We start from the raw sequence: 27,101 nt of genomic DNA on the forward strand, positions 1-27,101 counted from the left end.
TTTTGTTGTTGTTGTTGTTGTTCTTGTTGTTGCTATTTCTTGGGCCGCTCCCGCGGCATATGGAGGTTCCCAGGCTAGGGGTTGAATCGGAGCTGTAGCCACCGGCCTACGCCAGAGCCACAGCAACGCGGGATCCGAGCCGCGTCTGCAACTTACACCACAGCTCACGGCAACGCCGGATCGTTAACCCACTGAGCAAGGACAGGGACCGAACCCGCAACCTCATGGTTTCTAGTCGGATTCGTTAACCACTGCGCCACGACGGGAACTCCCCTCATGGTTCATTTCTAAGTGGAATTCATCCCAGGGATTCTGCCTCATTCTAAAGCCTGAGCTTTTAATAGTTGTGCTCATCTAGGGCCTTTTGTGGCTTGGGGAGGCTTGGCTGTAGAATGGATCTTGTGTCAACCAGCTGATTCATGTTGCTCTCAATAGGACTGTCCATATGTCATTTCAGAGAGCTCAGTGAGTGGGAGTCTTATTACTAATATTCATTGTGCCAAGTGGATTTTATTTACTTCTTATATCTGTTTATCAAAGGTTTAGATAGATAATAACAATAATTATTATTATTATTTTTTTGCTTTTTAGGGCTGCACCTGTGGCATAAGGAAGTTCTCAGGCTAGGGGTCTAATCGGAGCTGTAGCTGTTGGAAGACATCACAGCTCATGGCAATGCCAGATCCTTAACCAAGAATTGAACCTGAATCCTCATGGATGCTAGTCAGGTTCATGATGGGAACTCCCTAGAAAAATAATTATTAAGTGAAGCTCATTTCTTCCCTACTATAAAGGAACTATCATTTAAGACTTTATATTATTATTCAGTATTATATAAAAACTCATTGATTAATTCCTCTTAGAATTTAATCCAGAAAGGCAAAAAGTGTTTCTTTCTTGATTCTTCCTTCTCTAAGACCATGGGACTATAAAATACACTTTTCTCCCCTATTTGTTTCTAAGAAACCCAGACTAACATTTTGTCCAAATTCCTGATAGGGTTGCCCTCTTCCTTCTTCATAATGGTTCTAATATGACTTTATCCCTTCATTAACTTGCCCAGATCATATTTTTAAATTTATTACAAGAGAGCTCCAGACCTTTTAGAAGGTAATAGATTGTACGTTTGTGAAATAATTCTGTATGTATTTACATAAATTTGAAAATATGAAATTTTACAAAAGTGTTTTTTCTTCCAGCTAAGGTCCCCTGGGGGCAGGATGCAAGGTAGCCATTCTTTGTGTCACACTCACTGGTGATTATCTTGCTCTCTACAGATTGGAAAATTGCATAGTGAATTAGATATGGTGAAAATGAATGTGAAAGTGATGTCTGCCATATTAATGGAGAACATTCCTGGTTCTGAAAACCGTGAAGACATAGAGCTTCTGCAGGTGTGGTATGATTTCGGGGATAATCAGTCACAGTGTCTCTTAAAGTTATTCTCTCTCTTTTTTTTTTTCTTCTTAGGGCCACACCTGTGGCATATGGAGGTTCCCAGGCTAGGGGTCTAATTGGAGCTGTAGCCACCACTTTGTTTTCTGTGGCTGTGAGTCCGTTTCTGATCTGCAAATAAATTCATTTGTATTAATTTTTAGATTCCACACATAAATTGTATCATATAACATTTATCTTTCTCTAACTGACTTCACTTTGTATGATAATCTCTAGGTCCATCCATGTTGCTTTAGATGGCATTATTTTATTCCTTTTCATGGCTGGATAATATTCCATTGTATATATACACCACATCTTCTTTCATCTCTCAGTGGAGACTTAGATTGCATACATATCTTGGCTATTGTAAATAGTGTTACAGTGAACATTGGGGTGCGTATATCTTTTTGAGTTAGAGTTTTTGTCTTTCTTTTTTTTCTCCCACTTTTTAGAGCCATACTCGTAGCACATGGAGGTTCCCAGGCTAGGAGTTGAATCAGAGCTGCAGTTACCAGCTTACACCACAGCAACAGCAATGCAGTGTCTGAGCCACATCTGTGACCTACACCACAGCTCATGGCAACGCCGGATCCTTAACCCACTGAGCAGAGCCAGGGATCGAACCCACAACCTCGTGGTTTCTAGTCACATTCATTTCCAGGATGTGACTGTGCCACGATGGGAACTCCTAGAGTTTTTATCTTTCTTTTCCAGATACTTGCCCAGCAGTGGGATTGCTGGACTGTAGGATAGCTCTATTTTTAGTTTTTTAAGGAGCCTCCATACTGTTTTATATAGCAGTTGCACCAATTTACATTCCCACCAACAGTGTAGGAGGGGAACCCTCTCCCAGCATTTATTATTTGTAGTTTTTTGATGGTCATTCTGACCAGTGTGAGGTGAATACTGCATTGTAGTTTTGATTTGCATTTCTCTAATAAGTAGCAGTGTTGAGCATCTTTTCATGTGCCTATTGGCTATCTGTAAGTCTTTGGAAAAATATATTTTTAGGTTTTCTGTCCTTTTTTTTTTTTTTTTCCTTCGCTTTTCATAGGTGTACCCATGGCATATGGAAGTTCCCAGACCAGGGATTGAATTGGAGCTACATGTGCAGGCCACAGCCACAACCGCACCAGATCCGAGCCACTTCTGTGACCTACATCACAGCTCATGGCAATGCCGGACCCACTGAGCAAAGCCAAGGATTGAATCCACATCCTCATGGATACTAGTTGGATTCATTTCCACTGTGCCAGGAAGGGAACTCCCTCTGCCCATTTTTTGATTGAGCTCTTTGGTTTGTTGTTATTGAGTTGTATGAACTGTTTATATTTTGTAAATTAATCCCTTGTCAGTTGCACTGATTGCAGGTATTTTCGCCCATTTGTAGGTTACCTTTTTTATTTTTTTTCTTTTTAGGGCCACACCTATGTCTTATGGAAGTTCCCTGGCGAGGGGTCAAATTGGAGCTGTAGCTGCTGGCCTACACCACAGCCACAGCACTGTGGGATCCGAGCCGCATCTGTGACCTACACCACAGCTCATAGCAATGCTGGATCCTTAACCCACTGAGCAAGCCCAGGGATTGAACCCACAGCCTCATGGTTCCTAGTTGGACTCATTTCTGCTGTGCCAGGATGGGAACTCCAGAAAATTAATCATTAAAGTACCTACATAATCCCTTTTGAAAAATCCACACCTAAAGACATTTACGGGTATAACTTTTGTGACTCGTGATGTTAACAAGCATGTTAAACTAAAATTTAAAAAGTTAAATATCAGAGTAAAAGTCTACGTGGCAGATAATACTTTACGAGAATGGACACAGTAGTATTTCTAGTTACACATGGTCTCAAGTGAAGTGATAGGACCTTTCTCATGTTTTCTTCCATCTGTGGCATACAGTCAATCCTTCAGTAAAATGTACACTGAAACATCCCATTTAAATATGTGAATCCGGTCTTATTTGATGCCATTTGAAATGGCTTTTGGTATTAGAGTCTTTGGGTGCAGCTATTTGGTTGAATTTGTTGCAAGGATAATAATGGACTTGCTGGTTGCTGTTTGGATGCCAAAGCTTAGGGCTGTGTGTTGCCTGGAATAATAAAGAGACTTGGGCTGTGAGTCACCTTTAGAATACTACCCTTGGCCAGTTGGAGTTAAATGGTTCTGGCCTCAAATCCATTTGTTTACGGAGCCTATTGAATGTGTAACTTTTTCTCTCTAGGCTTTTTGTTAGTAACACATTAAAATCTGTTGTGGAGAGTGCTGTTTTCTCAAATTCTTTTGACACGTATTTGAACTTTTTCTTGTAATCGAAATAATCTCATAAAAGAAAACTGTTTCTCTACTCACAATACTTCTGACACCAGGTCTGAATTTTTTTCCTCACATTAAAAAATTCCGGCACTAACTACACAGAGATAGCACAGACCCCACAGATGAAGAGCTTAGTTCCGCAAGACTGCCCTTATGTCTGGCACCCTTACAAGCAGAGGGTCCCCAGGTTACCCACACTTCTGTCCCATTTTGGCTATAAATCAAATTGGCGGTTCCCATGACCCCCTCCTCGGGTTCAGTAATTTGCTAGAACGGCTCACAGAGTCCAGGGGAACACTTTCCTTATTATTCCCAGTTCATTATAAAGGATACCAATGAGCAGCCAGATGAGGAGGTATAGACAGGGGCTTCTGTGCCTGTGGAGTTGGAGCTCTCCACCCTCCCAGCACCTGGGTGTGTTCACTACCCAGAAGCTCTCTGAACCCCATAATTTAGGGTTTTGTAGAGAGAGGCATGATTTATTTGATCGTTAGCCATTGGTGATTAACTCAGTCTCCAGCCACCTCCCCTTCCTGGAGTTTGTGGGGGCTGGGGGTTGAGGGTGGGGGGTGTAGGGTTGAAAGTTTAAACTCTGGTCACAGGGCTGGTTCCTCTGGCAGCCAGCCCCTATCCTCTGAGAATCATCTCATTAGCATAAACTCAGGCTAGATTGAAAGGGGCTTATTATAAACAACAAAAGATGCTCCTCTCACCCTTGCTACTCAGGAATTCCAAGGGTTTTAGAAGCTCTGTGCTAGGAATCTAGGGATGAAGACCAAATGTATATTCCTTATTATATATATTAGATAGCCTAATATCTAGACTAATGCGATGAAATCTTTGGAAATAGAGGACACGGAACCTATTTTCATTCAAAGATCTAAAAACGAAACCAACAAAGACTGTGGAGGAAGAAAGTAATTCTTTTTTTTAAATTGAAATATAGTTGATTTCCAATATTGTGTTAGTTTCAGGTGTGCAGCACAATGATGCAGGTATTTTTCAGATTCTTTTCCCTTATAGGTTATTATAAAATATTGAGTATAGTTTCCTGTGGTGTATGGTAGACCGCTGTTGTCTATTTTATACATAGTGGTGTGTATATGTTAATCCCAGCCTCCTAATTGGTTCCTCCCCTCCCCTTCTCCTTTGGTAACCATAAATTTGTTTTCTATGTCTGTGGGTCTGTTTTCGTTTTGTAAATGAATTCATTTTGTGTCTTTATTTTTTTAGATTCCAAACAAATGATAACACATGAAATTGTCTTTCCCTGTCTGGCTTACTTCACTTAGTATGATAATCTCTAGGTTCACCTTTGTCGCTGCAAATCACATTCTTTCATTCTTTTTTTCATGGCACAATATTTCAGTGTGTGTGTGTGTGTGTGTGTGACAGCCACATCTTCTTTATCCATTCCTCTGTCACTAGACATGTAGGTTGCTTCCATGTCTTGGCTATTGTGAATAGTGCTGCATTGAACACTGAGGTGTATGTATCTTTTTGAGTTAAGGTTTTCTCTGGATATATGGCCAGGAGTATGATTGCAGATCCTAAAGTAATTCTTTCGTTTCTAATTTTTCAAAGATTTTCTCACAACTGTCTAAACTATTCAGATCGATGGAGTTAGGACCCCTAGGTAATGCTAGCTCCTTGGCTTCGCCATGTAACCCCAGGGACTTTTGGAGGCTTCAGCAGCAGCCTAGTGATCATCAGGCTCTGGGGGGAGCAGTATATCTCTAAAGAAGAGCTCAAAGGGTCTGAAATCCACTGTGAGAGTTGGGAAACAGACACTTTTTTCCCCCAAATTGGCTAATAACCACTTTTTTAGCCTGTTAAAATAATTTACCTCGTCTTCTCCAAATCCCTTTGAAATGACAGACAATGTGAAAATAAAATACATTCCAAGGATTACAGGAGAACCTAGACAGACCATCAGGGGACCAGAAGAGGGAGGATATTCAGTGTGGGATAATGTAGGTGGGATCTGCCAGCTGAGGTACACACAGCCCCACCCAGGGGAAAGAGTCGCTTCCAGTGTGACTCTCCTCGGAAGAAGCCCATACTAACCTCAGAATCAGAGTGAGATTGGATGGGTCTTGTGCACTCACATGGAGATGAAGCAACCATATCCTCTGCTGCCCCAGAGCCTAACTTTAGGAGCGGGGAACTTCCAGTGTCACCAATAGAAGCAGGGGAAAAGGACTTGAAATAGCTCGCGGTTTCCAAAAGAACCTGGGGCCTAAGCAGTCGGAGAAAAAGGACAAGCACTCACTAGGGATTTTTGGTTTTGAAGGCAGGAAGTTTCATCCCTGGAGACGATGAGAGAGTAAGGCTGTTAGAATTCCCAGGAATTTCTTTCCACGTTTCCCTTCTTTTCCTCCAAAACTGAGACTAAACTCCATTCTCACCACTTTCCTTTGGGGGGCTGAGCTCCTTTCTCTAACTTAATAACTTATATTTAGCAAAATGAAAATTTTTGTACTGCTCACAACCAGCACTTATGATACCAAATATGTGTGGGGTGGGTTTTTTTTTTTTGCTCACACTGACCTTTTCTTCAGTGTCAGCTGGGTGTCTTACAATTCAGTTCAATTCTGACACTAACTACCCTGAGTTAGCACTGGATCCCACAGGTTAATGGCTTGGTCCCACAAAACCGTCCTACTTCACATGCCCATTGCAAGTTAGGGTCTCCCATACTTCTGACAGAAGACTATAAACTAGGAGTTCCCACAACCTCAGGTTTCATAATTTGCGTGAATGGCTCACAGAACTCAAGGAGACGCGTATTTACTGGTTTATTATAAATGCTGTTATAAAGTGTTATATGATAGGGTGCATATGAAGAGGTGCGAAGGGTGAGGTCTGGAGGAGACCCAAACACAGAAGCTTCTATCTCTAGGGAGTTGGGGTGCACTACCCTCTAAGAACATGGATGTGTTCACCAACCTGGAAGCCCTCTGAACCCCGAGGTTTATGGACTTTTTTTTTTTTTTTAATTTTCTTTTGCCATTTCTTAGGCCGCTCCTGCGGCATATGGAGGTTCCCAGGCTAGGGGTCGAATCGGAGCTGTAGCCACCAGCCTACGCCAGAGCTACAGCAACACGGGATCCAAGCCGCGTCTGCGACCCACACCACAGCTCACCGCAACGCCGGATCGTTAACCCACTGACCAAGGCCAGGGATCGAACCTGCAACCTCATGGTTCCTAGTCAGATTCGTTAACCACTGCGCCATGGCGGGAACTCCTGTTTATGGACTTTTATGGAGACTTCATCAAGTAGACAAGGTCAATTAATCTCTAGTCCCTCTCTCTCTCCAGAGGATGGAGGGTGGAACTAAGAGTTCCAAGTTCTAATCATGTCCTGGTCTTTGCTGTGACCAGCCCCTATCTAGGAGCCCATCAAGAGGTGCCACATCAGGAGTTCCCATGTGGCTCAGCAGTAACAACCCCAACTAGTATCCATGAGGATGCAGGTTCGATCCCTGGCCTTGCTCAGTGGGTTAAAGGATCTGGCATTGCCGTGAGCTGTGGTGTAGGTCACAGACGCAGCTCAGATCTCATGTTGCTGCGGCTGTGGTGTAGGCTGGTGGCTACAGCTCTGATTTGACCTCTAGCCTGGGAAATTCCATGTGCCTCAAGTGCTGCCCTAAAAAGAGAAAAAAGAAGAAGAGAGAGTTGCCTCATCAGAACAAAATACTCCCTGTCACCCAAGAAATTCCAAGGGATTTAGGAGCTCTGTCAAAAATGGAGGCAAAGATATATATTTATATATATAAGATATTTTATGTATAGGTAGCCATTCAGAGGTCCCAGCTGCAAGTGGGGGTCTTTGATCCGTCTCAGCACCTTGTTTGCCTCCTGCCTTTCGGGGTTATTAGAGATTGGCAGATTGGTACCTTCTGAACCCTTGTGCCTCTATTGCCCCTCATATCTTTGGATCCTATTTGGTTTTTTGTATTAAATATTAAAATGCATGCATATTAAAATATTTTTCTTTTTTTTAATTAAAATATTTTTCTGTTGTATCCAACATTTTTAGGTATTTTGTGATCAGAAAGGTTTTCAGGATATTGAGGACAGTGCTATGCTGGAAACCAAGAACTGTATAGATTTGTTTTTTTCTTTAATTGCAAAATTCATATAACATAAAATTAATCACTTTAAAGTATATAGTTTAGTGGCATTCACATTCACAGCGCAACCATTTCCTTCACTGAGTTCTAGAACATTTTCGTCATCCCCAAAGGAAACCTTATACCCATTAAGCAGCTTTTCTCCTTCCTGCCTTTGCCCAGTTCCCAGGCAACCGCTTTTCTGCTTTCTGTTTCCATGGATTTACCTATCCTGGAGACTTCATATACATGGAATCATAGAATATGTTCTTTCACTTACTATAATGTTTTCCAGGTTGTTGTAGTATCTTTTATGTTTCCATGGATTTACCTATCCTGGAGACTTCATATACATGGAATCATAGAATATGTTCTTTCACTTACTATAATGTTTTCCAGGTTGTTGTAGTATCTTTTATGTTTCCATGGATTTACCTATCCTGGAGACTTCATATACATGGAATCATAGAATATGTTCTTTCACTTACTATAATGTTTTCCAGGTTGTTGTAGTATCTTTTATGGCCCAATATTCCATCGTATGGATGTACTGTATTTATTTACGGGTTAATGGACATTTGCGTTGTTTCTACCTTTCGGCTGTTGTGAATAATGCTGCTGTGAACATTCATGTATAAGTTCATGCTTAAATACCTGTGTTCTTTGGAGTATGTACCTAAGGAGTAGCATCACTGGGTCACATAGAAACTCTGTGTTTAACTTGTGAGGCAGGGACAAAGCATTTTCCACAGTCGTTGCTCATTTTACATTCCTACCAGCAACACACAGGGTTTCAGGTGCTCCACTCCCTTGCCGACACTTGTTTTCTGTTTGTCTTTATAGCCATCCAGTAAGTATGAAGTACTATCTCATTATAGTTTTGATACGCATTTCCCTAATGACTGATGCTATTGAGCATCTCTATATAGCTTTTTGTCTTTTATTTATTTTTTACTTTAATTTTATTTTTTTGTCTTTTTAGGGCCGCACCCGTGGCATATGGACGTTCCCAAGCTAGGGGTCGAATCAGAGCTGTAGCCGCCGGCCTACGCCACAGCCACAGCAACGCCAGATCCTTAAGCGAGGAGGGATTGAACTTGCCTCCTCTGAGCAAGACCAGGGATTGAACTTGTCTCCTCATGGATGCTAGTCAGATTCATTTCTGCTGAGCCATGACTGGAACTCCTCTCTATAGCTTTTTAAAAGGTAAACCAGATCATGTTATTCCTTGCTGGAAACCCTCCAGTGGTTTCCTGTTACACTTAAAGTCAAACCCAGCCTTCTCACTCTGGCCGCAGAGCCCTTCCCGATCTGCTCCTGCCCACCTTTCCTTCTGCAGCACGCGTGCTCTCCGTGGTCCAGCCATACCGGCCACTTTCCTGTTTCTTGGACACACTGAGTTCACTCTTGCAGGGGAGCTGTTTTACCCTTGACTCTCATGCTTCCCGTGTCTTACCATGGCCAGCTTTGTCTCATCATGCCAACTTTGTATGTTACCTCCTTGGAGGGGTCTTCTCTGGCTTCCCAGTCCAAAGTCAGCCACTTTCCTGTGACACCCCCATTTCATCCTCTGCCTAGCACACTGATGCTTTTCCTGCACATTTGTGCAGCTGCCTTTGCCTGCTAGAATGGACACTCCACAGGCTTGTCTTGTTTACAGCTCAAGTTCTGTGCCCAGAGCAGGGCTGCATGATAGAATCACTCAAGAAAAATATCTTTAATACATTCATGGGTTTTCCCTTGATTTTATGTGGTTTAATATTAACATCTTTAGCCTTGGTTTGAGTTAGAGGCTTTACCTTGATTTATCTGTTTCAATTAGATGACTAGTTGTCCAAATAACATTTATCAATAGTGTATATACCTTCTCCACTGATTTCAGACATCTCTTAATCATGTTCTGTATTCTGATGCAAGGATGCCTTTCCAGAGGCTATTCTCGTGGTTTGATCTGTTTGTCTATTCCTGTGTTGGTATCATTCTATTTTAATTACTTTGTTCCATGCCTTATAGGGTTTATCAGTCAAACAGATGGCAGGCTCCATTTGGGTAATTTGAAGGCAGTTTAATCAAGGTACTGTTTATTTGGTGAGATACCACAGGGTTCAGATGAATGACAGGAGCTAGTTCGTTACCCTGAGCTATTAGCTTATATCTCTAGGCATAAATAGGCAAGAGGGAACTTTGGCCAGAATTCAGTGGGAAGAATCATGTGAGAAAGGGAGCCTTGAGAGTAGCAGTGCGTTTGGTGGAAGGAATGAAGATAATGAACACCCAGACCTCACCCTCCTCCTTTCGCCCATTTCCTGCCAGCTGAACCCAGTCAGCTGTGAGAGGGCAGGGGACCTAATGTGTGTTCCCTGTGGGCTGGCCCCTAGGGCACAGGGCAGGGCAGAGTGTGTGGACGCTGGATCTGGAAGGCAAAGAAAGGCGTCCAGCCCATAGGAAAAGTCTCCACTCAAACTTTCTTGGCTCTGGGAGTTGCTGTTATGGCTCAACTGGTTAAGAACATGACTAATATCCATGAGGATGCATACTCATTTGATCCTTGGCCCTGCTCAGTGGGTTGAGGATCCGGCATTGCTGTGAGCTGGGGTGTAGGTCGCAGATGTAGCTCACATCTGGTGTTGCTGCGGCTGTGGTGTAGGCTGGCAGCTGCAGCTCCGATTGGACCCTAGCCTGGGAACTTCCATATGCCACGGGGTGCAGCCATAAAAAGAAAAAAAAATTTCTTGGCTCTTCTTGTATATACACTTTACCAATGATCACAGTCTTATATGCAATTTGTTAACATTAAAAGCAGTCTCTATCCTTGGAATCACTTCCTGTTTTGTCTGTTGGCACAAACCTACTAGCAGCTGTTCTGTTTATTTGGACTGCGTCCCCCGTCTGTTTCCTTCCATCTGAAATCCAGTATACTTATTTGGAATCCCCTCTCTGTTCCTCCAATCTGTGCTGAACAGTTAGATCCTGAAGCCCTGCAAATTCTCAGGGCTCCTTCACTTTGTTAGACCCTTAGGCAATAAAACTATTTTGGTGAAAGACACTTTTCCTCTCCTGTGTTGCTCCTGGACTTTGAACTTCATTAGAGGCAGAGTCAAGATTTCTTTTGGTTTGCCAGAATACAAAGATTCTGGGGCCATATCCAGTCTAATGGGTGTTGCAATGGGTTGAAAGTATCTGTCCTGGTCACAGGAATGAAATGTAGCTGCCTGTTCTTGGAATTGCTTTCTAGGCATTGTGTACTTGGCTCTGAACCACCTTACCCTTACCTTGAGTCGCTGACTTTCTCTGCTATCTCTCATTTTAGTCTTAGCCAGTTTTTGCCTAGACCCAGAAAAAGAAGAGGATGTTTTAGTGTTCTGTAGAATAAACTGAACACTGATTTTGAGAGCACAACTAGAGAAAGCCTTACTCTCATTTATTAGAGAAGTTTAAAATCTAAAATTTAGTACTATGAGAATAATTGGTAACTAGTTGAAAAAAAAAACAAAACTTGAGAGTGAAATAAAGTCATCCTGTCCGGTGTTGTCACTGCTGTGGCTCTGTTACTGCTGTTGCTGGGGTTCAATCCTGGCCCAGGAACTTCTGCACGCCATGGGCGTGGCCAAAGAAAACACGAGTCATCCTGCCAGGACCACTCTTACTGTCTTTCCAGTTCAGAGACTTGTAAGGCATTCACAGTGGAAGGGACTTTCAGTGCCATGGAGACCATCTCCCTTTACAGATGAGGCCTTATATTCAGAAAGGGGGTGTTTTGTCCGCACAGGGGTGAGTGAGGATGGAGCTGGAGTGGAACCTTCTCCTCCTGAGGCCACCTTCCATGCAGTGTAGCACTCGTCTCTCATTTTGAACCCAGGACTGACTTTCTAGTGTGGGTGGCTAGCCTGTTGTCTTTCCATGTGGGTATTAGCTCCTTAGCTAGATGGAAGCAACTTGGACGACAGTAAATAAGACATCTACTTGTAAATCTATACAACTGTGCAGATTTAGAGTATATGTTTTGTACACCGAGGGCGTTCATTAAATGTCTGTCAAACTGAATATATCGATTCTCTGTTGAAGAATTAATGACTTAGGACAAAAGAAGGGCCAAGGAGTTATTGAAGATATTGATAATATTTAGATAGGAAAGAGAGTTGGAAGGGTTCTCATAAGCTAATGATTCTCTGGAGGCTTATGTTAACAGTTAATTTGTCATTCATTCAGTGGAGGCCTGTAAAAGAAAGAGGAGACTATATGAGCAAGTTATGCTGAAGAATGTTTGGTTTTAGGGTGAACAGAGCAGTTTTGATTTTGAGTATATAGGGACCTTCTCTTGCTGTCTGTGGGAGGTCCTGGAGAGAGATGTGTTATAGCAGCAGTGCCAGGCAGATGTTATTTCCAGAGAAGGCTGCCAAGCAAACACATTTCTTCCTTTTACAACTTTTTCAAGAGATCCATCCAGGTACTTTTTCTTTTTATTGAGTTGCCCTTTGTTGGTGAATGTGGGACAATGGCAGTTGGAGTTGAAAGTATGGGAAATCTTCTTCCTTAATTACTGAGTGCTGTGAGAAAGAGTGGAAGCATCTGGATGTCCGAAGAGGAGGCTCTTAATGAGCTCCTTTTTGTTTTGCTCCAAAGCCTTTGGAATTGATTACTAAATTCACTTTAACTTAGAAACCTGCCTTTGCTTTGATGTGATGTAAAGGGAGGCCGTTCCCGGGCCCCTGCAATGGGCATATGCGCCAGCAGCTGCTCCTTCCTGTTTAGACTTAGTCCCCCTGGCTCCCCACGTCCGCATCCCTGCAGGTGCCTGCTGTAGGGAACTTCTGACCCTTCCTTTTGGACCATGGTGCCTGGTCTCCGCTGTTTCCAGGTGGCTTGGCCCTCCTCTGAGACAGACATCAATTGCAAAGATCAGAGCGCGTCGGCTTTTGAAGAGGTTTTTCAGATTCTGCTTTGCAAATCTGCTGAGAAATGTGGTGCTCCTTTCATGTTTCCATTCCATCTGTCTCTTAAAAGGGCAAAGGAATGGTCTTCATGTGACTGGGTGCTATTGATGTTGGCTGCACTTTCCTTTCAAACCTATTTCTACATTTTGTCATAGGCGTCTAACAGCCATTGTATTTCCTTGATCTTGACATTGTTCTAGCAAGACTGTCAGTGAGCAGGAAGGAGAACGAAGGAATAAAGACGGAGTTCTTATTCGTTGTGGGGTTATAACAAATGTTGTTCTCGGTTTTTTCCTTGTTTAGTATCAGGTCCTAGGTAAAGGCACAGGTATTACAGGAATGTATTAGCTAGTTTAGCTGCTCGTGATACTTCCTTAGGCAACCATAATACATTCATTGACTGCCCTGTATACCAGACACGATGAGGTTTCAACTGCATCATTCTCTCTCTATTCTTACACCTCTACAAGAGGTTCCCTTGTGGCACAGCAGATTTAGGATCTGGCATTGTCACTGCTGTGGCACAAGTTCCATCCCCGGCCCAGGAACTTCCTCATGTGTGGTGTGTGGAGAAAAAAAAAGCCTACAAGATGATTGTTATCGTTGTTTTATAGGTGAAAAAATACACTGAGGCTGAATTTTAACCAAATCCCACCCACATCAGGTATATTACATGGGAGAGGCCTTTGGTCTACTGAGTCTAAAGTCTTTTTCTCATTGTGCTACACCAGAGGCCCATAAGTGAGCCACATTTAGCCACTACCTGTTTTATTAGGATGTGGCTACACCCATCTATCTGCATATTGTAAACAAATGGCAGAGTTGGATAGTTGCAACACAGACCATGTGGCCCACAAAGCAGAAAATATTTAATATCTGGGCCTTTAAAAAAATGTTTGTCAGCTGCTGCTGACAGTGACCACGTCATTAGGAACCAGACAGTTTTTCTGGTCATGCAATGTGAGTATAAAAACCCAAAGTCTGTCATCTGTCTCTCTCACCTGTTTTTTTCCTTTTCCTTTTCTAGTTTTCTGAATTTTATTTTTTAAGATTTTGTGGAGGTGTGGTGGCTTTTTACCTCTGAGTTTAAATGCCAGATAGTAGTGGCTTGATTTATTTATTTAGAGATTTCCTTTCAGAAATTTTATAATACATTGTTTGAGATTCTAAATGGCTTTGTGAAGCATAAGTTTTTCAGCGGGTCTACCTGTCCTGAGGGAAAAGATCAGGTAATGTAATAGAACTTGCTGTAATTCATTTTGAAAGGGGAATTTCCCTGTATTTTGCCTGATGTTAAGGTACTATTACATGAACAAATTCTAGCCAAAGTGGGTTTGAAGGAATTAGTATTATTAGTTTTATGCTTCTCAGGCTTATTGGAGGCTTGCCTAAGAGGAAAGTAAGTTGTTATGTAGCAGTTTTCCAATGTCACTGTACATGAGAAACATTTGGAGATGCTCATTAAAAAATGTAAATGCCCAAACTCTCAGGCTTGGTGATTCTGAATTAGTTTAAATCTACTCTAGGTGCCTGTGATGCTAATGAGAAAAAGCTAGTTTAGGGAGTGGCGTTCTTATAATAGAATGATTCTAGGCAGTCCAAATAAGGATGATATTGATGACTCGTTTTTTAATCACAGTTCAGCTTACGTTGGAATGTGATGTTGTAACTATAAACTTCACGTGTTTAAGTAAAACATAATAAGAACATTACACTGCTATAAATGCATTTTAATGACTTCTTTCTTCCATTACTGCACAGGACACCAATTTTGTTTTAGTGCTTTGTAGTTATAGAGTTCCTCACTCTACACATCTCATTTGATTTTTACATCACCCCTTGAGGTAGATGTGGCAAATCTTATATTTTTCACTTACCAAGTGAGTAAAATGAGATTTGGGAAGGTGATTTTTTTTTTTTTCCTAACACAGTACAGCTAGTAAGCAGTACATCTAGAATTCCTGTACACCACTTGGCATTTCTAGTCAAGCATTACGTGCACTGTACATTATTGTCCTTATGGTGCCTATTTAGATTTTTAGAAGAGACTCTCATTCTGCTATCCTTCTGATAGAGGGAAGATGAGCTGTCCATCGTTAAATGCTTTGGTAATCTCCCATAGGTGGCTCATCATGGAGGTGGTCGCAGGAGTGTACAGATTGGCAGGTCAGGTGTTTGAAGCATGGAAGAAGAAATCTCTCTCCCCTTTCTTTGACAGAAACTTTATAAGACAGGTCGGGAGATGCAGGAGAGGATCATGGACCTGCTCGTGGTGGTGGAGAATGAAGATGTCACTGTTGAATTAATTCAAGTGAATGAGGATTTGAATAACGCCATCCTTGGGTGTGAGAGGTGAGCAGGGGTGTGCCCTCCCCGCCCTTCTCCAGTGCTGTTGTCACTGGAGGACTCAGTGTTCCTAGAGTCCTTCTGGTGGACACTCAGAAAGATCAAGAACAAGTTCCCGATCAGCCCCGCCTTCTTCCCCGTAGAGAGAATCCTGTTCCTGGGAGCCTGTGATACAGGCCTGCAGGGACAGGCGTGTGCCTCATAAGTGATGGCCACAAATGGATGTGTGAGCTGGCCGTGAATCCTATTCATGAATATTGTCTGTGAGCACATTATAGGCTCTCAAATAAATGAATGACATAAAGTGTCTTAGTGAAAGTGAGCTTTACCCTAAATTTAATGTGGAGAACAACATGGAAATGGTTAAGAGAAGAGGGGAGGATATTCATATGGAGAAAATAGTCTATACAAAACCAGAGCAGTCAGTGAGGAAATTCTGCATATGAACATTGATTACAAAAAAAAAAAATCTGGGGAGTTCCCATCTTGGCTCAGTGGTTAACAAACGCAGCTAATATCCATGAGGATGCAGGTTTGACCCCTGGCCTCGCTCAGTGGACTAAGGATCTGGCATTGCCGTGAGCTGTGGTATAGGTTGCAGACACTGTTCAGATCCCATGTTGCTATTGTTTTGGCATAGGCCAGAGGCTGCAACTCCGATTCAACCCCTAGCCTGGGAACCTCCATATGCTGCAGGTGCACCCCTAAAAAGACAAAAATAAATAAATAAATTAATTAATTAAATCTGTTCAGAAAAGTATGAAGGCAAATTTTGTTTTTTTTTTACTTTTTAGGGCCACCCTCTAGCATATGGAAGTTCCCAGGCTATGGGTCAAATTGGAGCTGTAGCTGCCGGCCTATGCCACAGCTATAGCAATGGGATCTGAGCCTTGTCTGTGACCTACACCACAGCTAATAGCAACACCGGATCCTTAACACCCTGAGCAAGGCCAGGTATTGAACCCGTGTCCTCATGGATACCAGTCAGATTTCGTTTCTGCTCACCACAATGGGAACTCCAAAGGCAAAAATTTTTAATACAGTTATCCCTCACTATCTACAAGGGATTGATTCCAAGACCCCTTGAAGGATACCAAAATCCAGATGCTCAAGTGCCTTTCGTAAAATGGTAGTATTTGCCTTGTAACCTATATGCCTCTTTCCATATACTCTACCTCATCTCTAGATTACTTATAACCTAATAGATGTAAATGCTATGTAAATAGTTTTAAATACAGTGTAAATGCTATGTAAAATACTTGCCGGTGCATGGTAAATTCAAGTTTCCTTTTTAACTTTCTAGAATTTGTTTTCTTTTTTGAGTATTTTCAATCCAAGTTTGGTTGAATTCTTGGATGAGGAGCCCACAGATACAGAACCTGTGCATACGGAGAGTTGACTATATTCATAATTTTATTTTTAACATTTTAGATTTTTTCTAAACTTTTTTTATATTTGTGATCATTAAAGAACATATAGTTTTGTTTCTTCCTTGATTTTCTGTGCTGTATAACAAATATTTGTGTCTCCTGTGTTCTAAATGTTTTTGTGAAATTATTATTTTTTTAAATTTTATTTAAGTATAGTTGATTTACAATGTTGTGTTAATTTCTGCCTTATGGCACAGTGACTCAGTTATAATGTTCCTTTTCATATTCTTTTCTATTACGGTTTATCACAGAATTTTGAATATAATTCCCTGTGCTATACAGTAGGACCTTATTGTTCATCTTATATATACTATATATACTAGGTTGCATCTGCCAATCCCAAACTCCCAATCCATCCCTCCCCCGACCCCCCTCCCTTGGCAACCACAAGTTTATTTTCTATGTCTGTGAGTCTGTTTCTATTTCATAGATATGTTCATTTGTATCATATTTTATTTCTTTTTTTTTTTTTTGTCTTTTGTTGTTGTTGTTGTTGTTGCTATTTCTTGGGCCGCTCCCGCGGCATATGGAGGTTCCCAGGCTAGGGGTTGAATCGGAGCTGTAGCCACCGGCCTACGCCAGAGCCACAGCAATGCAGGATCCGAGCCGCGTCTGCAACCTACACCACAGCTCATGGCAACGCCGGATCCTTAACCCACTGAGCAAGGGCAGGGACCGAACCCGCAACCTCATGGTTCCTAGTCGGATTCGTTAACCACTGCGCCACGACGGGAACTCCTGTATCATATTTTAGATTCCACCTATAAGTGATATCATATGATATTTGTCTTTCTCTTTCTGACTTACTTCACTTAGTGTCATAATCTCTAGGTCCATCCATGTAGCTGCAAATTGCATTATTTCATTAGTTTTCATGGCTGCATAATATTTGTGTGTGTGTACACGTGTACCACATCTTCTTTATCCATTCATCAGTCAATGGTTTAGGTTTAAACCATTCTTTTTAATAGCTGTATAATCATCCATGTTTCTCTCATATTTCACTTATGAGGCATTTAAGTTGTTTCTAACTCATTCATTCATTAAAGTAGTAGTCTTAGAATCTATAGTCAAGAATACAGCATCAATCATACACACACACACACACACACACACACACACACACTTGGGAAGTGAAATAAATGCAGTAAACCAAAAGTACAGGAGATCTATTTGTGAGACTAACAGGCCTAATCTAGGTCGGGACAAGGGAGGAAATTCAGCTTTTATAAGGAAGTACCATTTAAGCTGAGAACTACGGGATGAGGAAGAGATGACTAAACCAGGAGCAGGCAGTAGCACATCCTTTGTGAAGCTCTGGGAAAGTACAGCAGGTCCAGGGAGAGAGCCAGCACCTAGAATCCAGCCCCAAGAAACAGTGCTTTGACTGGCAGGTGGCTTTCTCCTTATTCTTAATGTAAAATGTCATATAAAAACATAGTTTCAGGTACATCTCCTGGTCTCTTTCCACACCTATCCCTAGGCCTTCCTAGTATAGAAATTCTGGAACCTCTGAGTTCCCCCCCCAAATTTTCTAGATCCTTGTTTCAAAGAGGAGTTGTATTGGCATTTGGGGTAGGACAGTTTTCCCTTATGTGGCTCCTATTCACTAAACACCAGAGGTGTTCCTCCTAGTTAAAGTGACTTCTTCTTTTTTTTTTTTTTTTTTTTGGTCACGCCTGCAGCATGCAGAATTTCCCAGACCAGGGATCGAACCCACACCTCATCAGTGATCTGAGCCACAGCAACAACAAGCCTGATCCTTAACCACTAGGCCACCAAGGAATTCCCTAAAGAAGTTTTAGAACCCCTTCTGTTGTGAATTCCTGGGAATTAGTGGCTGTATTTTCCACCAGCTGATGAGCAAGGGACCAGTGTGACAGGTGAACAGGCCCAAATTCAAACCTTGCTGATGATTTTGGACAAATTGCTAAATGTTTTTAAGACTTAAGCCTTTTCCTGTTTATTCAAGAAGATTACCTTTTTGGAGGGGGTTTGTGTATTTGGTTTTTTGTCAAATGTAATAATGTGTAGGGAGTTCCCTGTTGGCTCAGCGGGTTTAGGATCCAACATCACTGCTTTGGCTTAGGTCACTTCTGCAGTGTAGGTTTGATCCCTGGCCCAGGGAACTTTCACATGCCAAGGTCTAAGTCAAAAAAAAAAAAATGCAGTAATATATACAAAAGTGCATAGCTGAGTGATAAAACATTGTGACATTTAATATTAATTTCTTATCCTTCTCCCTGCTAATGTCCCACTGAGACTTTTAATTTATTGTCTAGACTTTTTTCCCACTGAACGTGAGGACCAAGAGGATCAGGGAAGCAGAACCAGTAGTTGTGAAATAAGTTCTTTCCGTCACTGTCTCACTGTCTAGGAGGGAGGCCGTTCTCTGAAGACAGTAGAGCACCAAGTGAGGGATGTGAACCCCATGACCATATTCTCTTACTACTGAACAAATTCTCACAATCCTTGCCCTTCTTTTTCATTGAAATAAATCTTTGGAAGTGGGAAGATAGCTAAGGAGAACCACGGGGTTTTCAGTAGAGTACTGACATCTAGTTTTCATTTTGGAGAATTCTGTTACAAACCATAAGACCACTTACTCAAAGCTTCCTGTGAAGGGGAATGTGTATTTATTTCACCTCCATGTCAGCAGATTGTATAACTTCTGTGAACAGCTTTTTCTGGTTGCGCTTGGAACCATGGGTGCCAAAAACAACTGCAGTAAATTGGGAGACAGAAGCACATCTTAAGATTCAGAGAAAAAGTCTCACCTCTCGAAAAGATAACTAGACGGATGTATTAGTTTCCTGTGGGATGCTGTAACAAATTACTACACACACTTCATGCCTTAGAACAACCAGAAACTTACCCTCTTACAGTACTGTAAGAATCTGATGTGGTCTCACTGGGTTATCAGGAAAGTGTTGGCAGAGCTGCGTTCCTTTTTGGAGGCTCTAGAGAATTATTGCCTTGCTTTGTGCAATCTCTGCCACTTTCCTAGGCTCCTAATGCCTTTCCTCCATCTACAAAGCCAACATTTTTTGATCAGGTCCTTCTTGCACTATAGCGCTCTTGCTTCCTCATCTGTCTTACTCTTCCACATTTAAGGACCTGTGTGATTACTTTGGGTTCATCTGTATAGTCCAGGATAATCTCCCTATTAAAGCACTTCTAGCAACCTTCACTCCATGTGCCATCTAACCTACCATATCCACTGTTCCATTCATTAGGATGTGGGTATCTTTGGGGGCAGGGCATGGTACAGTCATTCTGCTTACCACAGTCTGCCCTCTGTTCCCCAAATATTCATATCCATTCTACAAGCAGCGTATGCTCACCCTATTCCACCATCCCTCAAAGACTCCTCTCATTACATCCAGGGAATAGTCATGCAAATAAAGAAACAAATTTGTTACCCAAGGCTTGATTCGTGAAGGTTTTCATACCTTGCACGTAACTAACTAGCATACAGAAGCAATACCGTGGATAGATTGAGGAAGAAGCACGTGCGTTAGAAAGATCCTTCAACCTAAGTGCATGTGAGCATGTTCTTACTTGTTTTTATTTTAAGGCCGAACCTGTGGCAAATGAAAGTTCCCTAGCTAGGTGTCGAATCAGAGCTGCAGCTGCCAATCTATGCCATAGCCATAGCAACTTGAGATCCGAGTGACACCTGCGACCTATGCCACAGCTTGCAGCAATGCCAGATCCTTAATCCACTGAGTGAGACCAAGGATCGAACCCACATCCTCGTGGATACCTCGGGTTCGTAATGTGCTGAGCCACAACAGGAACTCCTCTTTTTATTAAATTATTTTTTTATTTTAATTTTGTAAAATGGCTGCACCCACAGTATATGGAAGTTCCCAGGCCAGGGACTGAATCTGAGCTGTAGCTGTGACCTGTGCCATAACTGTGGCAACACTGGATCCTTTAACCCACTGTGCTGGGCTGGGGATCAGACCTGCACCTCTGCAGTGACCTGAGCTGCTGCATTCTGATTCTTAACCCACTGTGCCACAGCAGGAACTCCCTAAGTGCATGTTCTAATTCAGTGTAAGCTTTTATACTTTAAAGTGTTTTGGTTCACGGAGTCAATGTGTCGTAATAGTAATACTGTGTGTTTCTGAAGCAACAGTTGGTTTGCAAAACATTTCCATCTTCACCTACCTGTGTTGTCTGTTTGTATCTTGCCCTTGAGAATAACTTTCTAAGGAAATGGTTCAAATATTGCTCTTCTCTTTGAGTAGATGGAGAATTGAGGATTATATGCATAGTCTTACGGTTACTTAATAATGTTGATGGTTACACCTTGGATTTCTGCCTTCAACTTCACTATTCTTTCAAACCTATTTTCTCATTTAAACTCCTCCTCCTTTACCCACAATGTACAAGCAATGTAAAATTAAAACAGATTTGTAAAAAGAATTTATTTAAAAAACAAAAACAAACTCAAAGATTTCAAATCCAATTTTATGGTTACCATAGGTGCAAGCATTGTGGGGAGAGAAGAATCGGGAGTGTGGGAATAACATACACACACTACTGTACAAAATAGATGATTAGGAAGAACCTACTGTATAACACTGGAAAATCTACTCAATAGTTTTTAATAACCTATGTGGGAAAAAAGAATGGATATATTCATATGAGTGACTGATTCATACTGCTCTACACCTGAAACTAACACAACATTGTAAATCAGCTCTACTCCAATAAAATTAAATTAAAATAAACAAAATTATAAAAGGTCTGTGTTTTTAGGTGTCAGTATCTTATAAAGATGAAAGTTAAATATATGTGAGTTTCATGGAAAAATGGTAATTTTGGCAAAACTAGAAATGAATATTTGAGAATAAGGAATTTTTTTTTTTTTTTTGATTTTCAGGGCTGCACTTGTGGCATGTGGAGGTTCCCAGGCTAGGAGTCTAATCGGATCTATAGCTGCCGGCCTGCGCCACAGCCACAGCAATGCCAGATCCGAGCCACACCACAGCTCACGGCAATGCCAGATTCTTAACCCACTGAGCGAGGCCAGGGATCGAACCCACAACCTCATGGTTTCTAGTCGGATTCGTTAAGCACTGAGCCACAACGGGAACTCCAAGAATAAGGAGGATTTTTAAATATTCATAATTATAAACTATGCAACCACTAAATGTTACATTTCTGAATAACTAGAAAAATGCTCACAGCCTAATGGAATTAGGGTATAGAATTATATAAAGTATAATTTCAACTAAGTTTAAAATAGATAACTTACAGAAGAAAATACTGGAAGGAAATACATCATAATGTTAATAGAGACCATATCCGGGTGACGGAATTATTAATATTTGTAATATTTGTCCATTTTTTTCTAAAGGCATTATTACCTTTAGAAATTGGGGAACAGTTATTAAAGTACTTTATTGGGTATTGATTGGGGATAAAGCTGATTATTCCTAAATATTTGCATATTAATTGTCTGTTAAATATTACAGCATTTTCATACCTGTTTTCTTTTAAGTAATTAGCATTTTGTTAATTCAAACAGGTTTACTCGAAACCAACAAAGGATTTTGGAGCAAAATAAGAGCCAGAGGGAAGATGCCAATGTAAGTGGATAGAAATGTTATAAAATAAACAATTTAAAATTTTACAAATTGTACCGTAAGGAGCAAGGCTTACCTAAAACAAGTCTTGAAAAAGTGGAGACGTGCATTAATGATTTGGGGTGGTTTTGATAGTAGAGTATTTGCTTTAATAACTTGATGTTATTGAATCATTATTTTTTTGTCTTTTTGCCTTTTCTAGGGCCGCTCCTGTGGCATATGGGGGTTCTCAGGCTAGGGGTCTAATCGGAGCTGTAGCTGCTGGCGTACACCAGAGCCATGGCAACTCAGGATCCAAACCACATCTGCAACCTACACCACAGCTCACAGCAACGCCTGATCCTTAACCCACTGAGCAAGGCTAGGGATCGAACCTGCAACTTCATTGTTCCTGTGGTTAAATCCAAAGTGGATTTGTTAACCACTGAGCCATGACAGGAACTCCCAACTTGATGTTATTGAATTATTGATAAGTCATAAGAAGTCTTATTAGGTAGGGACCCATGTCAGTGGTGAGATAGGATTAGTACTCACATTGCCTATTGAGTGGAGAATTCCCCTTTAAGATACCTCCAAATAGGACCTTCCTTTCTCCAAAGGAAAGTCTCTGGGGAGAAAGGCATGATAAACTGCCTGACATAGTTTTTTCTAAAACTATGATGGGTTTTTTTTTTTTTTTTTGTCTTTTTAGGGCCACACTGGCAGCATATGAAGTTTCCCAGGCTAGGGATCGAATCAGAGCTGTAGCCACCAGCCTATACCACAGCCACAGCAATGTGGGCTCCAAGCTGCATCTGCAGCCTACACCACAGCTCATGGAAACCCCAGATCCTTAACCCACTGAGCAAAGCCAGGGATCAAACCTGCGTCCTCATGGATACCAGTCAGATTCGTTTCTGCTGAGCCATGATGGGAACTCCTCTAAATTGTGTTTTTGTTTGCTTTGTTTTCAGACCAGTGAACCTTCTGCCCCATCCTCGGATCTTCTCGACCTAAGCCCCAGCCCTCTGATGCATAGGGCCACTCTGGGAGAATTCAACACCCTGAACGCTCAGCTTTCAGACTTAAGTAAATAAGCACATGGGCCTTTTCAGACGAGCAGAAGAGCTTGATGTGAAACAGCTCTGCTTGGTTTCTTGATTAAATGCAACCCGAGAAGGACGGAAGTCAGTTTGAATATCAGAGAACTGTATCAGGAGATGTAATTACTTCTTGGCAAACAGTGGGGTCATACCCAGAACAGGAATAGGATGTGTCTGGGGGAGGAGGTCCTTGAAACTCATCACACTGCCTTAGAATCTCATGGAATTCACCTGGCCTGCTTATAGAGCTTGTTCAACTCCATGGCCAATGTTTAAACCTACTCTGAACCCACACACTATTATCTTTGGGTTTCTCTGCCATACTACAGCATCAGGTAGGGAATATTTGGTGCAGATAGAGATAATCAGGAATTAGGAGGCCTCTGGTGGTGAAATGTAGAGGGCAAAACAGAGGCTTTTGAGTCAGAGAAGTCCAAGTTGAAATGCCAGTTCTGCCTCCTCTTAGCCACCTGACCTGTGAGACTTTCCTGCTTTAGAAAGTGAGAGCAATGGTTGCTTTAATGCATTTCTGTGAAGGCAAATGAATCAGGTTGCATTGTAGGCTTAGGGTGACGTACCTTATCTATCTTACTTATCTCCAACTCTCCTTCCCAGAGAGTTTTGGGAAATTATAAAGTAAGGATGATGAAAAATGCTGAAATCCAGAATTTTCTGCCAAGTTAAAATCAGTTTGTTTTCATGTTAGCAGCTTTTTCCAGAATCATAATACTTGGTTTCACTCAATTTGTGGTTTTCCTAAAACTTCCCCCATTTCTAAAATGTTGACTGCTTGCTTAGACCAGTGGGATATTTGGAGTCTGTTACACTGAAGAGCTTCCTTGAGGTTTTATCAGGCATTTTGTGGGCAGAAGGTGGAGGAATAATTATTCGCTTTGGGATGTCTCATGATTATGGGAAGTTAAGAGTTGGAGGAGGTAAGGGTGAAGCTCTGTATATAACCATAGCTTTTTACTTTTTGTGTTTGACAGAACAAGACATAAAATCCCTTCCATTCTGAGTCAGCCGGGGTTTTAGAAAACCCAATACAATAATATCTGCTGCCTTTACAACATCTTTTCTTTGTAGCAGGGCATTTCTCTCTTTCCAGATGCCATAAATATTGTTTTTGAATTTCTCTGTGTAGAAATCCCATGATTTTATGGTGACAGAGCTATCTCAGTTTCTTTAATTTGGTGGTGTTTTTTTTAACTGTGGAAAATCCAACAGAACTGACTAACAGAATGTTTTAAAGCCAAACAACAAGTACGTTTTGTGTTCTAGATTTCAGCTCTCCAAGCCCTGTTGTAACAAACAACTTGAAACCAAGTCTTCATCCACAGGTAGATTTGCTAGCCTCGGAAAATACAGAAACACCTTTGTAAGTATGTCGGTGGTACTCCAGAACTAATGCCATCTCATTCTGATTCCTCATATTTAAGAAAACATAACTTAATTGAAAAGACAATCTCATATAATTTTGGGAATTGCATATAACTGATCTAGAATTTCAGTACTGCTTCCGTGACCTTGGATGAGAAACTTAACTAGTATGAGGCTTCATTTTTCTTCGAAGAATCTAGCATTCTTACAAAGATTCTGTGAAATGCTGTATGTACTTCCTAGTATGGCATTTGGTACATCATACTAACCTTCAGTAAATTTAGTGGTAACAGGAGGTAGGGAAAATTCAGTGACAAAGTGAGGGGAACGGAAATGGACACATAGATTACAGAGCACTTCCTATGTGGCAGGTACTTGCTATTTTTTTTTTTAATTTCATTTAATCTTTGCAAAAGTTCTTGGATCAGTGCTGTTATCATTATTCCTATTTTACAAGAAAAGAAAGCTGAAACTTAGAAAGTAGAACTTGCTCAACTTCATGTGGCAATTTAGTAGCACAAAAAGAAATACAAATTACCTGAAAACATACTTTTGCTCAATAATGCTCAGCCTTACAATTACAGAAATATAAATTAAACTGCTAGAAGATTTTATGCAGTTCTTATGGGGGCAAGTGGCAGTATCTGTTAAAATTATAAATGCATTTACCTTTGAACTTGCAATCTCATTCCTAGGAATTTATACTTGTGCAAACCAAGGTCTTTACAAGATCATTCTTGACAACATTTCTGCAAGAGCTAATAATTAGAAACAACTCAACCATCCTTTAGTTTGGGAGATGGTGTAATAACCATCTACACAATGTATTATTATAGTGCTGAGGAAAAAAAAGTAAGCCCTCTTTGTGAGGGACAGTCATCAATGTATTTATTATCAAGTGTAAACAGGTGCAAAGTAGTGCGTGTATACTGTCTTGCATTTGTATAAGAAAATGAGAAATAATAAATTCTAATATTTGTATCTCTTTGCTTAGAGAAACATAAGGATGCAAAAGAAACTGAAAAAAAAGCATGGTTACCTAAGGTCAGGAAGAGGCAGGATAGAGTAGTAAATAGCAAAGAAATGAATAGAAATTGGATTTGTCTTCCATCAAAGCCTATTTTTTTTTCCTTTTAAATATATGTTTTTTAGGTAATAGGCAGTACATGTCCATGATTTAGATATCAAAGCAATATAAACAGATGTCAAGGACAATACCTGATCTTATTTCCATCCTCATCTTGCCTGTTGCCCTCCCTTATGTAATTCCTGCTCCCACCCAGGGAGCCTTTTCATTAGTTTCTTATTTATCTTTCGAAAGCATCTTTAGGTGAGTGTGAAAATGAATGATTTTTCTCTTTTATTAAATAAAGGGCAGCATACTCTACTCTACACACTGTTCTGAACCTTTTTTTTTTTGTATTTTCTAGGGCCGCACCCACAGCATATGGAGGCTCCCAGGCTATGGGTCTAATGGGAGCTGGAGCCGCCGGCCTATGCTAGAGCCACAGCAATGCCAGATCCGAGCTGTGTCTGCAACCTACACCACAGCACATGGCAATGCCGGATCCTTACCCCACTGAGTGAGGCCAGGGATCAAACCCGCAACCTCATGGTTCCCAGTCAGGTTTGTTAACCAACTGAGCCATGACAGAAACTCCTTTGCTTTTATCTTTCACTCAACAGCATATCTTGGCTGTGGAGGTCATGGATTTACATAATTTTTTAGTTTATTAAAACGGGAGTGGGACAGTAGGAGGAGAAAAGAGGGAAATCTAAGTGGGAAGAAGCAGAGCAAAAAAAAAATAGTGTAAGAGAAAAAGGATAGATTTCTGTGACATGATAGCATCTCAGTGGCTGTCTAGTCTTGATTCCTGTGGTGCAAGTAAAAGTTGAAATGGTGTAGGTAGAACTTCAGTGAAGTTGCTTAGTAAACCATGTCTAAAGCCGCTGATTCCATTTTCCTTCATCCTGTAAACCTGGTTAGAAAAGATTGAACATAGAGATGAAATCCCATTACCAAAAAATATCTGTCTAAAATTCACACAGTGGGCATTCCTGTCATGGTACAGCGGAAATGAATCTGGCTAGGAACCATGAGGTTGCAGGTTCAATCCCTGGCCTTGCTCAGTGGGTTAAGGATCTGGCGTTGCTGTGAGCTGTGGTGTAGGTTGCAGACAGGGCTCGGATCCCACATTGCTGTGGTATAGGCCAGCAACTGTAACACCGATTAGATCCCTAGCCTGGGAACCTCCATGTACTGCAGGTGCAGCCCTGAAAAAAAAGCAAAATAATAATAATAATAATAATAATAATAATAATAATAAACTAAAATGAAATTCATACAGTGAATTTTAGACAGATCCTAGCTAATAGCTGATTATTTTAATCTGTCATCTTGTGGATCTCATACTTTGTGTATAAAAATCACTTGGGTGACTATTAAAAAGTAAAATT

General features: G+C 41.1%; 1 protein-coding gene across 2 annotated transcripts in view; it reads left to right on the plus strand.

Moving 5' to 3' along the window:
• The window catches only part of TOM1L1 (target of myb1 like 1 membrane trafficking protein), a 54,895-nt gene that overhangs the window by 14,581 nt on the left and 13,213 nt on the right, over positions 1 to 27,101 (plus strand). For both annotated transcript variants that reach the window (XM_047759352.1, XM_047759353.1), the window contains exons 7-11: positions 1,278 to 1,394; positions 15,025 to 15,158; positions 22,125 to 22,185; positions 23,136 to 23,250; positions 24,546 to 24,642. In XM_047759352.1, the coding sequence (XP_047615308.1) occupies positions 1,278 to 1,394; positions 15,025 to 15,158; positions 22,125 to 22,185; positions 23,136 to 23,250; positions 24,546 to 24,642 (524 nt within the window). The remainder of the gene's footprint in view (positions 1 to 1,277; positions 1,395 to 15,024; positions 15,159 to 22,124; positions 22,186 to 23,135; positions 23,251 to 24,545; positions 24,643 to 27,101) is intronic.

The sequence above is a fragment of the Phacochoerus africanus genome, chromosome 14 (genome assembly GCF_016906955.1).
Source record: "Phacochoerus africanus isolate WHEZ1 chromosome 14, ROS_Pafr_v1, whole genome shotgun sequence".
Lineage (NCBI taxonomy): Eukaryota > Metazoa > Chordata > Mammalia > Artiodactyla > Suidae > Phacochoerus > Phacochoerus africanus.